Raw genomic sequence first — 14,847 nt, forward strand, 5'->3', positions numbered from 1 at the left:
GAATTTATGAAGAAGACCCCAAAGGCAATCACAGCAACAACCAAAATAAATAAATGGGACCTGATCAAATTAAAAAGCTTCTGCACAGCCAGAGGTAGAGTTTTTAATAGCTCTTTGGAATGAATAGGGGTAGGGCATTGTGAGCATCCCAGAGGGGCAGTTGCTATATTTTCATTCCATGTCATTTATCAAAATGCTTTGACCAAGGCTACTGAAAGAAAGATGGGCAACTCCATGCAGACACTTGGGAAAATAATTAGGAAGTAAATTTAGCAATTTGTGCAAATTGGAACAGTCTTCCCTATTTCCAATCAGGAAAAGACCTTGGGGAAGATTCTGGAAAAGTCTTTGAAGCCATCAGCCTCTAATGTACATTAAAAAGGTACACTAGATACTGTAGTATTAGTGAAGGAGATAGCTCTAAGTTGAGAAATTACTATGGTTGATTGAGCACTCATTATATACTTCTGAAATACTCTATAGTTCTGATCCACAGCCCACAAAAATAATACCTGTGGGTGATTAGAAATATGAGTGGGCTTATTTAGTTTTGAAAGGAATATGAAGAAATGTGATAGAGGCAAATAACCTATAATAACAGATGATACAGACCAGAGGCTCTCAGATTTTTTTCTCTGGCAAAGGTAGTTTTTGGCATCTGACTAAATTTATAAACCTTTGCCATTTGATTCTTAAATTTCTTCTTTGTCTCAAAGCCAGTGAGATTTTATTTTAAACCTTTACACAGTCTCTAACTTATTATTGCTTTATTTGTGTTACCCTGAATATGTATATTAATTCGATATGCTGTCTTAAACTAGAAATTAGCAGAGAAGCAGCATGATGGGAGGAAATGCAAGGACTTTGGAGTCAGATCTGGGTTTAAATCTTACCTCCACCACTTACTATGTGACTTTAGGCAGATTACTTAGCTTTTTTAATTCCTTGTTCCTCATCTCTAAAGTGGGGGTGTTATCACAAACTGTGTAGGCTTTTTTTTTTTTTTTTGAGACAGAGTCTCGCTCTGTTGCCCAGGCTAGAGTGAGTGCCGTGGCGTCATCCTAGCTCACAGCAACCTCAAACTCCTGGGCTCAAGCGATCCTCCTGCCTCAGCCTCCCGATCGCTGGGACTACAGGCATGCGCCACCATGCCCGGCTGATTTTTTCTATATATTTTTAGCTGTCCAATTAATTTCTTTCTATTTTTGGTAGAGATGGGGTCTCGCTCTTGCTCAGGCTGGTCTCGAACTCCTGAGCTCAAACGATCCGCCCACCTCAGCCCCCCAGAGTGCTAGGATTACAGGCGTGAGCCACCGCGCCCGGCCTGTGTAGGCTTTTTATGAACATCAAATAAGATGGTATGTCAAAAGTGCTAGGACAGTGCTTGGTACATAGTCAGTGTTCTTATTATTCACTTTACTCTTCTTGTTGAGATGTGCAGTAAATGTTTAGCAGTAGTAGACATACTGGAAAGTACCTTCTCTCCAAAAATTCCATTAATTTCATATTTGTAACTCTCTACCCAAGGGACTATTCATTCTCCTTCACCCTGGCAGGGTCATAAGTACCTTTAGTGGTTCTACATACTCTGTAAAGAAAACAAACAAATAAACAAACAAAAAAACCAGACCCAGAAAGAAAAAACATAAGAATAATATCTACATTATTAGGAAGAAATATAGTTTTAATGAATATGTTTAAGTCTCTGCTAATATTTTCAGTCTTTTCAAGTTGCTTGTGGAAAATATTAAGCAAATGATCCTCCTTTTTAGGTAAGGATAGGCATTTTTTAAAATAATGAGTCCTAGCAAGCTGTGACTGCTTTCCAGGAATTCTAATTACCCATCTCTGCCAGAGAACGCTTTGACAAACAAGTGGTTACATTGTTGGACTCTTGAAATTAGTTTTACCAAAGTTTTTATTCTGCCCCAACAAAGCTTGCTTTCCTGGGATAAGTGACGTTTGACTACTTATGTATCTTTCATCTGAAGAGCTGCAGATTTGCTGCAAATTGATTGATTGACTGGGACAAGGTCTAGCTCTGTTGCCTTGGCTAGAGTATAATGGCATCAGCATAGCTCACTGCAACCTCAAACTCCTGGGCTCAAGCAATCCTCCTGCCTCAGCTTCTTGAGTAGCTGGGATTGCAGGCTTGCACCAACATGTCTGGCTAATTTTTTAAATGTTTTTGTAGAGACAGGGTTTCTCTGTTGCTCAGGCTGGTCTCCAACTCCTGGCCTCAAGTGATCCTCCCACCTCAGCCTCCCAAAGTGCTAGGATTACCTGTGTGAGCTACTACACCTGGCCTGTTTATTTATTTACTTACTTACAAATATGTTTAAAATATACCAATGTATCAAGCATTACTTATGCTTATGTCAGTAAAAATGTATTGCATCGGCACACCTTTTCTATTTAGGACTTTCAGGGCTCACTTGAACCAGCCAATCAGGGCTCAGCTGTGTCAACCAATCACTGTGAGTGCTCAAAATTCCTTTTCTTTGGTTTCCTCATTGGCTAATCTTTCCTGCTACCACTCTAGCCCATCTACCATTGTGGCTCAGCTTTGTTAATAAGTATTCCTTTAAAGCAATGCATGCTTGCTTCTGGGGCTTAACTTTTCTCTTGCTTGAACTCCCATCATGTTCTAGCCTCCCAGAGCTGGGTTAATAGCTGGACCACTTTTCCTTTTATGTTTCTGTGTCTTGTTTCCCAGAGCTTATAAAGTTTGGGGACCCATTTCCTACTTGAAGTGTATAATTTATTGTTTCATTTTGGCTCTTTTTATGCTTCACCTCTTTAGGTCATTTGGCCTTGAACCCTCCGCTGTCATAATTTTTAACACTGACCTAATCAGCTGGGAGAATTTTAGATCCAAGACTTGTGCTAAGAATTTAAATATAGCCAGGAGATTCAGGGAGCAGGTGAGGCTAAGCAGCTACCCAGTCCCCTGACCAGCAATTTTTTTGTGGTGATTAAGCAATAGGTCAGCTGAGGATTTTCACTTCCTCTCTCCTGGGCCTTATACTAAGACCACTATTTCTGGAACTATTGAGGAAGGATGGGATTCCTTTGGTGGTGCTTTTTTCTCAGGTGATGCCACTTCCATAGCAATATATCCTTCCTAAATGTGTTCTTTCCTGCTAATCTCAGTGCAGCACAACAAGCCTCATCAGTGGGGCAATCACTAGGAATAGTAGTTCCCATACAAAGTATTAAGCAGGTCTTAGTTGTTAGAGCTTTAATTGTGATCATTTCAAAGATGATCCTCCCCTCATCCCCAGGTTTATACTCAACATCAGCCAGAAATTTTCAATCTAACAGATATCTTAGGTGATGCAAGTAATCCTTAGATCACAATCACAAACACTCTGGCATGGAACATTTGGTATAATCTGAGGATTATCTCCACTTAGATCTTGAGTGAAAATGTTTAGTCCTGAATGGTAAGGCAGCATGGGATATTTGGAATAACAAGGCTGTGGAATCTGACTGAGGGTTAAAACATGCTGTCTCACAAGTTATGAGACCTTGGCAAGTTAAGAAACCTCTCTGAACCTCTATTTACTCAACCGTAATGTGCAAATATCTGTCTCTTAGGGTTGTTGTGAGGATAAAGTGAAATACATGACACGTGGTAGGTAATCAGTGAATATTGATAAACCAGCTTCCTACCCTGACTTAGCTGTAAAAAAAAAAACATTTAGCTAAGGTACTTCCAACTCTAACAATTCTTGATTCTCTGATTTTATTTATATACAATTAATAAAATGTGTATTTTAAAGATAACTGTATAACCATAAAGGTTTTTTTTTAATCATGAATTACTGCTTCCAGAATGCCCTTTGCTGCACATGGAAGTTTAGAGAACTGGTGGAGAAGCCATCATACCAGATAGTGCTTGTAGTTCTCTTATCTAAGCTTGTTTCATTATTTTAGTCTTCCCAGACTCTCCTGGGGCTTCTGAAGCTGAGTCACCATCCCTCCCTCCTCCTGTATCTCCACCTCTTGAACCAGTGCCAAAGACTGATTCCGAACCTCCTTCCATCAAGGTAAAACTTTATACTGGGATGCTTGCATTTCCATTTGTCCTTTAGTGCCCAGGGACCCACAGCTACTATGCTTAATCAGTTCACTTGCTGTATACTTCACAAATGCCAGTAGATGGCTCTTGTCTCATTCTGCTCTCGTACAGGTTGTACAGAATGGACATTCCCTCCCTCCTCACCTGAAGGGAAATTTTGCTGTAGGGTGTATAGTCTCAGGAGGGTTGCAGATGTGGATCTCGGAGCTGTTTTGTTTTTCATGACCTTCAGCATCTCTGCTGTGTTATACACCTCCTGTTGGAATCCTGCAAAAAGAGGTCCTGCCTACATCAGAGCAAAGTGTGAAAGATAGAAGGGAACAAACAACTCATGCACATTTGTTGCTCTTTAGAAGCTCTTCTGGAAAAGGGCTGGGTGAGAAAAACTGGCAACCAATGGGGAAATACAGGGTTTTTTTGGTTTTTGTTTGTTTTTTGAGACGGGGTCTCACTGTCGCCTGGGCTAGAGTGTAGTGGTGTGATCCTAGCTCACTGCAATCTCAAACTCTTGGGCTCAAGTGATCCTCTTGCCTTAGCCTCCGGAATACCTGGGACTATATGTGCATGCCACTGTGTGTTGCTAGTTTTTCTTTTTTTGTAGAGATGGGGTCTCGCTCTTGCTCAGGTTGGGGGAAATAAAGTTTTAAATGATCTTCAGCTGCATCTTGTCTACATCTATTAGTGTAGATAATGAAGAGATAATGGGTGCTGACAAGTTTTTTTTTCTTTGTGGCTATTAGTTTTCCCTTAATTTATTGTGTTCAGACTGCTGTCATTTAAATCTTACACTGATTTCCTCATTAGCTGAAGAGGAAATGGGATGAAAGAGTCCAGTGGAGATAAAGGGAAATTGGTATTAGTAATTCTTGTTTGAGACTAAATTAGATGAGTGTAATGTTGAAATGTCAGTGCTGATATAACAAGTATCTACTACAAGGGCATAAGCCATAGAAACTGCTGATCTGGTTTGGAGGCCGTCTCTGTGTGTTCCCATTATCTTCCCTAGTCCTCTGTTAAAACCCTGACCGTGGTATATTGCTGTGGTCTGCTTTCCTTGTCTCTCTCCTCCACTAAAGTCCTTATCCTGTTTGTCTTTTTAACCCTGGTGCCTGTACTACCCAACAAAAGTTTGTTGACTGAATGAACACAGTTCTTTCCTTAGCATGTTACTTTCCTTCTCATAAACAATGAAATATCAAGCCTGTGCATACAGTGAGCATAGCTTCTCTGGGTGGTTGGGTTGGTCCCCAGAAATTAATGTGTAGTGTTGCTCTTTGAACTTTTTATCATAATGGAATATTGGAGAGCGATTGTTATAGATTTAAAAGCTGTTGTTATTTTTCTCTGTAGCTTCCTTGGTCAACTTAACATTGTATACTCTGATCATCTTTTAGAGCTCAAGTGGAGAAAACAAAAGAAAACGAAAACGTGTACTGAAATCTAAAACTTTTGTGGATACAGATGGCTCTATGGGTAAGACAAATTTTTGGCTCCAAATCCAGAGATAGGATCTCTCATTACTGTAGAGAGGTACCATAATCCTCTTTAGAGCAGTTCATCTCAAACTTTAATTTGCATATGAATCACCCAGGTGATGCTGATGTTACTTGTCTGTGGCCCAGACTTCAAGTAGCAGAGTATGGAAAATGCTACGACTAAATTCAGAACACCTGGGTTCTTATTTGGTCCATGGACTATAAAAAATTAGCACTGAGATCTTGACTAAAAGTCATGTCATCTTTGGTGGGGAGTCTCTTGATCTGTGCAATGGAGGTAAAATAAATATCCATTTTGCCTAAATGTGGGGTTGTTATGAAGATTCAGGTGACATATCTTAAAACACTCTCAAGATGAAAACCACAGTACAAACTTAAGATGTTATCATAGATGTCAAGAAACATTTGTTTTTTTAGAATGGTGATTTTATAAATTTGAACAGTAGAAAAGAAGCTCCTACAGATGAAGAGAGTATCAGGAGTGTTCTGTGGTATTCGGTTCCATTTGTTCTTCAGAGGAATATGACTCATCCAGATTGCTTCCTTTATATTTTCTATTTGTAAGCCATGTTAGGTAAAAGCATGTGAGTGTTATGAGGGCCTAGAGAGGAGTTAGAATTCAGGCTTTGAATTACTGGCTGATTCTTCAGCCATGTTTTAGCTTCTGCCCTTTCCACAATCAAACCAGACTTCTGTGAGCCTTTTAGGATTTAGCACTTGAGTGAGGCCTGATATTTTTGTGTTTGAAAAGAGCTGTGGGTTTATGCTCTTAAACATTAAACGTTGTGATGGTTGGATAGCCCATGATTGTCATTTCTCCTTTACTGTGGCACATGCCACAGCTTGAATCTCCTAGAGAAGATTTGTTTTCCCCTTTCTTGATTTTCCTTTTCTACTTCAAATTTCTGTTTTAAAAAGGTTGTCTCTGAAGAATCAGCTTTTCCTAGGTAATGTGGTTCTTAAAACTAGTGAAGACATTCTGTTGGTTGTGTGCCCTGTCCCGTTATTCCCCACCTCCTACTCTTCGGAAAAGGCCTCTGCCATTTTAATTGTAGCATGTGATTGGGGAATAAAAATCTTTACATGTGGAAATTCTGTCTTTTCAGTGCCAAATTTCTTGTGAGCCTATGAATTCTGGACTTTGAGTGGGTTTTTTGTTCTTTTTTGGCTTTCAGTCTTCTAATAGTTCATTTTCAAGCCTCTTGGTTTGGCCGTTGGTGGTAACGTATGTATTTACTGTTGAATTTCTTAGTTTCTTTTTTTTTTCTTCTAAATTTAAGAAGACAGAAGCATCAGTGCCATGTTTTTTCTTCCTCCTTCTACCCCAAAAGAAAAAAATCAAATATATCTTTGTGAGAGTTCATTGGGAATTTGTAGCTAATTACCTATTGCTTTGTTTAAAACATAGTACTCAAGTTTTGGCCAGGTGTGGGATGTGGACTTTTTTGCACTCCTGTCTCCAGACAGGACTATTAAGAGCCTTGGATGCAACAATGAAAACTGTGCTCACATAGCACTTTTTAAAAAAGGTTTTTAGTCCAAGCTCAACCTAATGAATCTTGGCTTTGGTTACCAACAAAGGAGTTCTGCTTTCTCCCCTCTGCTCAGACTGTTCCAGATGTACCAGCACAGAGGCTTGCCCTGTCCTATGCTGGATCAGATTTGTTCTGTGGGTTTAAAAAGCTGATCTTTCCCTTTCTGTGAGTTTGAAGCAGAGACTGGGGAGTTGAGCCCCTGAGACAGGTTTGGGGTGGACTCTTGGACAAGGGGTGGATTTTTAAGAGCAAAGCAGTTGAATGAAAAAGAAATTTGATGTTACCTATGCAAACCAGGCTTTTTTTTTTTTTTTTTTGATGGCAGTCCCAAAAAGTATTGTTCAGCTAAAATAAAAGTCCTATATTTTCAAGTCAACATGTCTTTTGTCCTGGAGTTTGAAGTACCTACAGCTTTGAATATAGAAATATGCCTTTTAGCTCTTAAAGTATACCACATATGCTACTTAAGAAATTTTGTTTGTGCTGCTCTGTTTTTTAACTCCTCCAAGCAATGTATTGCACAAAATTGGCAATGAGACAGCCAGTGGTTCCATTACTATTATAAGTAATGAAATCGAGCTGGGTATTATGGTTTGCATGTATAGTCCCACCTACTGGGGAGGCTGAGGCAGGAAGATCGCTCGAGGTCGGGAGTTTGAGACCAGCCTGAGCAACATAATGAGATCCCATCTCTAAAAAATCAGGTGTGGTTACTTACACCTGGAATACCAGCTACTTGGGAGGCTGAGGTGGGAGGATCACTTGAGGCCAGGAGTTCAAGACCAACGTGGGCAATATAGTGAGACCTCGTCTCTTTAAAAAAAAAAAAAAAAAGGTAATGAAATAATGAGCTAATTGATGGTGCTGAAGTGTAATATTATAGACATGTTACCATTTGAATACAGAATATAGCTTATGAAGGGGCTAAGTCTTACACCACTAACTAGTAGTGAGTCATTTCCTTTCTGTATCTGTAGATGGCTCTTCAGACTTTCCTAATTTAAGGTATTTAATAAATAACAGCTCATAATTTTGTCTCATTCATTCAGTTACATAATGCTTTTAAAGATGCATGTGAGATGGGGGTGGTGTTCTGGGATCATAATTGCTAAACTAATAGGTATGACATGGAAATTCCCTAAGTATTTTAAAGCAACATTTCTCAAACTTTGCTATGTGCATTACTGGAAGATCTTGCTAAAATTCAAATTCTGGTTCAGCAGCGACCCAAGATTCTGCATTTCTAATAAGCTCATGAGAGATTCTGATGCCTCTGATCTGTGGAGTACTGTTTGAGTAGTAAGGCCTTTGAAAACGCTTAATGTAATTTAAAGCTTATCAGTATTTTTTAGCCTCTAAGTGAGCAGGAGTCATCAAAGTGAATTGTAGGCTCTTAAAAGTAAAGACAAATTCTAGGAACTCTTAAGGAAGAGATTGTTAATTATGCAGTCTTAGTGGGATTAGATGGATAAGGGTGAAGGAATGCTCCGTGACAATAACACTTCAGCATTTTAAACAGGGGAGGAAAGAACATTGATTCTCAAAGTGTGGTCCCCAGACCAGCAGCATCAGCCAGCATTACCTGGGAACATGTTAGAAAGGCAAATTCTTGGGTCCCGCCTCAGACTGAGTCTGAAACTTTGGAAATAAATCCAGCAATTTGTGTTTTAATGAGCCCTACAGGTGGTTATGATACACGTTAAATTTGAGATTATATAAGTGGCAGACTAGATTTTAGAACACAGATACATTTGATTCCAAAGCTTATGCCTCTAGGACAGTTTGACTAATGTATTTTATTAGAAAGAATTATCAATAATTAAAAACTTGAGACTATCATTGTTCTTTAATGAGATAAAGTACCTTTCACTTTAATCATTTGAGCCTTTATTATGCATATTAGGTTATTCTTTTTAGCTAGGAAAAAAATGTTTTCCTTCACAGTTTCTCTATCACTTGCTGCAACCAGGAAGGCTGAGAAAGAATTTAGATGGTATTGGTTATACAGTTGCTGTAGCTCTCTAAAGTCATAGGAAGGTGGCATGATACTGTTCCTTGTGGTTGGTGTATGTATTGTAGTAGTATGAAAGAGACCCTCCTCAGTTCTGTGACATCATGTTTGGAAGGCACTGTCTGTGCCTGTGTCCTTTGGGACTTGCTCATAATGATTGCTCACTGATGTAGTTCTTATCTAAGTTTCCCTTGGGGAAGGTTCAATGAGTTTTAATAGCAGGGGAAAAGTCAGATTATGCCTTTGGCTGATAGGGAGTAAGAGAACTCTGGTAACTTTGTTTCTCATTGTATCATTGTCTTTCCTTAAAACTATCAAGTGTGTTATCTGACAGAATTTGCTTGGGACAGTTACCTTCATGATGTAGACTACTACTACTAAGTCTTGGGTTAATTAGCAGCCATTCAGAACTAAGAACCAAACAGCTGAGTGACTAGTCTCCAATTCTCTATACTTAGGATGTGCAGAGAATGGGTAACATCAGGATAGAGCTAGCCAAGAAGGTCTATGGTGGTGAGCTTGGCTACACAGAATGGAGCAGGCAAGTAGACCAGAGATTTAAGACCAGCAATGGGAATAGGCACTGTGGGTCAGGCAGATGAGACTTAAGAAGCCAGCCAAAGTGTAGAGTTGTAAGTAGGTGTTTGAGATATAGACAATTCAGATGTGGAGCTCAGGAAGTTGGCTAGCATAGACCAGGACCCACATAAAGGATTTGGACAATTAAATGATAAAGTCTCATTTAAAAGCATGGGATAATAGCAATGAGGGAGGAAGAGTGAATGTTAATTCTGAGCCCCAACTAAAGGCTGTGAGCTCAGGATTCGACATACTTCCTACCTGAAGCTAGATCTGATCTCTCAGTGGGAGAAATGTTTGGTACTAGGTAAGCACACCTGTCTTGATCAGAGGGTCTGAGGTGATTGGGGTAAGCAAGACATCTTATTCTCTTGATAGCGTAAATGACTCAACCTACCCATACTCCATTTTTCCTTATTCTGCCAGTGACTGAAAAATTCTACGAGAGTGAATCCTGCACAGATAGTGAAGAGGAGCTTAAGATGAAGACATCCTCTGTACACAGACCCTCAGCCATGCCTGTGAAAAAAGAACCCAAAGAGGAACGAAAGGGCCCCAAGAAAGGGACTGCTGCTCTGGGCAAAGGCAACAGACAAGTGTCTATTACTGGCTTCTTCCACAGGAAATGAACTGCCATCTCTGGTAGGTCAGAGACTTGGAGTGGTCAAGGGAGAAGACCAAGAAGTATAGACTCTCTCACTTACTGTGTAAGTTCATCTAGATGCTCACCTCACCTGTATCAAAAGACTGTTCTTTCATCTTGTGAGGTTTATACTATTTCTGGTTTTTAACCAAAAGGAAATCACCTGGAAGCAGGAGGCAAAAGAATATTTTAAAAGCTGTAACCTTCTAATGACATTTTTAAAGCACAATCTTTGACCTGTCCAGAAGAATTTATTCCAAAATTAAACTGGAACAGGTTTCAGAATTATCACAGAAGCCATTTAGTGGCTAATCCACTGTGCCCCACTCACCCTATCCCCTGATCTGTATATGGTGCAGGAAGTATTCCTTCTTGTTCCTTTATACTCTGTGAACTTGTGTGGGTATTTTTTACCCCTGAATTCTACTGGATGTGTTTACTACTCCCCCTGTCCTCCTATCTTCTGTTCTCTACACTTCTGTCCCCCAACCCCATGAAGCTGTTTTCTGTAAGTCTTTTAAATCTTGGTTAGACTAAAGGCTGAAACAAAAATCTCCCTGTAATCCTCTTTCTCTATCATACAGTGCACTGACACCTGGCTACAGACCAGGACATTGCTTTTGTTCTGCCCCTTTCACAAAAGTTCTCTAGACCTTCACTCGCAATTAGTGGTTAGGGAAAAGCCTCAGGCAGAACACAAATAGAAATTTAATAATGTATTCAACTCCACCAGAAATTACTTAGTCAGCATGGATGATATTAGAGGAGTTGTCATGTTGCTGACACAGAATGTACTTTATACTGCTCTGTGTGGTTTGTTGGTCTCCCCCCTTCTCACTCTCAAAACCTAGAGAGTGAAACCTATACAATGAGATGAAGTCTAAAAAGAGAAATCCCTTCCTTCATACAGTGTACAACAGTTACATAAAATTTCTCCTTCTCAAGAAAATGGAATGTTCAGAAACAGCAGTTTTCCAGGAAGTTAATAAGGAAGATAGGACACACATTTGTGCATAGATGTTGTTCCTTTGTATTTTTACCTCCCCCATTTGCCTAAAAGTACAGGCTCTCCGAGAAGAGATGGAGAGATTGAATCGTTAGTAGGTATAAATAGTAAATAAACATTTTTGCTTCTTACTTATGGAAAATCATCTATTCCAGTGGTAACTTTCAAGTGACTTCCATTATGGCTGGACAGGCAAGTGAGCTCAGTGGCTTGAGGTGGTGTTGCAGTGATCTTGTACAGTGAGCTCTGGGGAAGGGAACAGGCTGGACTGCTGGTGTGACGCATGCGTAACAGACAAGGAGTGTCTGACCTCCTTCCGCCTCAGCCTGGTGTATGTCGTAAGTGATGCAATCAGCCATCTCCTGTTTAAGGTTAGGATTGTGACTGACCTTGGGATTAACTCAAGCTTCTTTAGCATGAATTTGATTAAGACCAGAGGTTTGGGAAATGAATCCTGGCATTATGTCTAGGACTTGAGAAGGAAGCAGCTTTGTATAGCAAGCTGAGTAAAAAGTTGACGTATTCCAAAACACTTTTTAAAATGAAAAGGATGGAGAGAAGGATGGAAAGCCTGGACTCAAAACTTTACAAAAAACTTCTGGAGAGGAATCCTTTTTAAATGGTTATTTTCGTCATTGCCTGTAGTCATTTTTCTAAATAGTAATGGAAAATTAAAGAAAAAGCAACAATCTTGTCTTTTTTTTTTAAATTATTATGCTGGGATCTCTAATAAAACCGAATTTGAACTGGAAAAATCTGGTGCTGGTTGGAGTTCCATTTTTCAAGGGATAATGCAGATCCTAGGATCTCTGTGCCCAATTTGCTGCCTAAACTCTGCAAGGTTTGAGTGGTAGCTTTTTTTTGCTTTTTACATAATACTCTACCATGTTATCCACATGAGTTAAATAAATGAGAAGTTGTTTTAAAACACTGCTTCAAACTGAATGTCTGATGAGTCTATTATTTGACAGGATGACAGCAGTGTGTACAATTTTTTAAACTCTGGGAACAAGGCTGGTTTTCCATTTATATTGTTAAAACTGCATACCCATAGTCTGAGATGCACAAGTTTATTTGCTGCCTTCATCATTTTTTCGGCCCTGTGGGGAGTCTTACTTTCGGCCAACCTCATTTCTTAGTTCATTTAGAAGGAAATCTAGTCCTGATCTTGCACACTGTATGAGTTTGGCTTCATCACTTACTATTATAGCTATATGACCTTAGGCAAATTTCTGAGCCTCAGATTCTTTATCAGAGTGGAGCTAAAATGAATTACCATGGGTTGTCAAGACTAAAGTAATGTGTATGTAGCATAAATTCAGTACATAGTGGCATGCACATAGGCTCTACAAATGTTGGCCTCCTTTCTGATGTCACAAGTGATGCAGTCAGCTACTAGCTTCCTAAAATGTTATGAAGGATATGACCCAGATGGTATACTCTTTCAAAATCATTCTGGCTGTACATGTGGTCAAAGAGGAAGATAGTTGTCCTATTTTACAAAAGGTTTTAAAGAGAGTAGATATTTTCTTCTTTGAAAGAAAGTGAGATTTTATAAGAGAATTCTATTTACTACGCATTTATTGTGTGTCTACTATGTGTCAGACCTCTGACCTAGGAACTAGAAAATATAATAGAAACCATAGAATTGGCACTTGTCCTCAGGATCTAGTGGAGGACACAAGCCAGTAAAATGAAATGACAGGGCCATATATGAGTACAATGACAGATAAGCACAGGGTCCTCCAAGAGTTCGTAGGAGAGTGGGCGTTAAGACAGTCTTTCTGGAGGAGAGAAAAACCAAGCAATTCTTTAAAAGATGGGTAGGATTTTACCAAGCAAAGAGGAATGGGAAGGATTTTCCAGGCAGAAGAGCATGGCTTTTGGCAAGAAATGGACTGTAGAATTTGAGAATAGGGAAAAAATGTATAGAGAAATGAAGTTGGGGTCCTGCTAAGGAGTTTGGATTTCATTTGTAGATAATGGGGGCCAATCGAAGAATTTTAACAAGAGGAGTAACATTAGAAGTTGATTCACAGTTAAGAGTGACAGCTGACATTTTCTTTGATCTCATATGCCCTGATAGTATTGCTACCCGTGCATGCACATTTTATCTTTGTTCTAGTAGAGTATTCAAGTTAAAATTCTAATGGGATTAAAGAAAACCGTTACGGTTAAAACAAGACTGCTTAATTCTGGCAGCCAGCATAGATAATTGCAATGTTTCCCTTGTCTTCCCCCATCAACATAGATTTCTTTGGCAGAATCAGTTTTTAAAAAGTGATTTCAAAAGTTGGTAGTTCTTCTCTGACATTCTCAATAATATGAGCCTCCACTCACCTCTCTGAAAAAAAGTGGGGTGGGAGGGAACGAGTGGAACAATTCTATTCCTTTTCTATCTTTGTTTCTTTAAGAAGACATTAGTTATTATACAGGGAGAGCTGAAGAGAAGGGCCATATAAGGAAACTAAATAGTTTCTTCAGTACATGAGTAGAATGAGTGCCTAATAATGTATTTGCCAGAAACGTACTCTGTGTCAAGACTCGTTTTGGTAAACTTGTCTCTTTTCATTGGTTCCGGGATCTCAGTATGCTGTAATGCAGTTTTTACCACCGTGAAACATTCTGGGGCTGCCTCGTTTTGTTGTGAGAAGGTAGTATTGCTTTCTGAGTTATTGCCCTGGCAGCTCTGTAAATTAGCCCATACTGTCACCATGCCCTCTCTGAAGGGCACATTGTACCCAAATGCCTGCATTCAGGATTGACTCTTGCCACTCCCTGCTGCATGACACTTCTCTCCACTTGTATCTGTGTCTAGTTTTTTATGTTCTTAAGTGCAGGCCACCCACAGATGGCCACCCAGGCTCCTTAGCCAGAGAAACTTGGTAAGGCTTCTGATCCAATACTTTTCCATTGGATCAGAACCCACCTTAACTCTAGAATTCCTCTTCCATTTCAAACCCTAAATGTTTTCTCACTCCCTCCCACTTTCCCCACTTTACTTTTCTCGTTTGCTCCTGCCAGACTCCTTGTTTCTTGAGGCTTACCTTGGCTCCCCTACCTTTTTTAATACTCAGAGGTTCTTCATGCCTAGTTAGCTTCTTTCTTTTGGTCTTTTAGACTTTTTTCCCCTCAAGGCTCATCTTCCATATGGCATATCTTTTACCGGACTGCTCTTGAAGAATGGAAAAAACACTTTGCTTAGTGTCTGTTTTAGATCATTCAAATTCAAAGCATCAAGCAGTTATTGAATGCTAGTTATTTTAGTCCTGGACAAGATACTTTGGGGATTTCAAGAGCCCAGAAGTTACCATTTTGCAGTGACAGGACATACACACTAAGTAGCATATAGCAGTTGAGATAATGGTTAGAAGAGTAGTAGACAAGGGTCTTAATTCAGAAAAGAATTAGAATAACCATAATGGGCAAAATTTTATAGTCTTGTGCAAAGAACAACAAAGGATTTAAGACAAGAAATAAGCTGAAGAAGGTT

The 14,847-nt window shown here is 39.5% G+C and overlaps 1 protein-coding gene across 2 annotated transcripts in view; it reads left to right on the forward strand.

The window, feature by feature from the left end:
* The window catches only part of POLD3 (polymerase (DNA-directed), delta 3, accessory subunit), a 48,406-nt gene extending 35,775 nt beyond the window's left edge, over window positions 1–12,631 (forward strand). Inside the window, exons 9-11 of one of the 2 annotated variants that reach the window (XM_012645582.1) lie at window positions 3,940–4,052; window positions 5,479–5,557; window positions 10,132–12,631. In XM_012645582.1, the coding sequence (XP_012501036.1) occupies window positions 3,940–4,052; window positions 5,479–5,557; window positions 10,132–10,334 (395 nt within the window). In that variant the 3' untranslated portion in view covers window positions 10,335–12,631. The remainder of the gene's footprint in view (window positions 1–3,939; window positions 4,053–5,478; window positions 5,558–10,131) is intronic. The other variant, XM_012645581.1, reaches the window with a different exon arrangement.
* The last annotated feature ends 2,216 nt before the right edge of the window (window positions 12,632–14,847 follow it).

This window comes from Propithecus coquereli, unplaced genomic scaffold, assembly GCF_000956105.1.
Source record: "Propithecus coquereli isolate 6110/MARCELLA unplaced genomic scaffold, Pcoq_1.0 Scaffold235, whole genome shotgun sequence".
Lineage (NCBI taxonomy): Eukaryota > Metazoa > Chordata > Mammalia > Primates > Indriidae > Propithecus > Propithecus coquereli.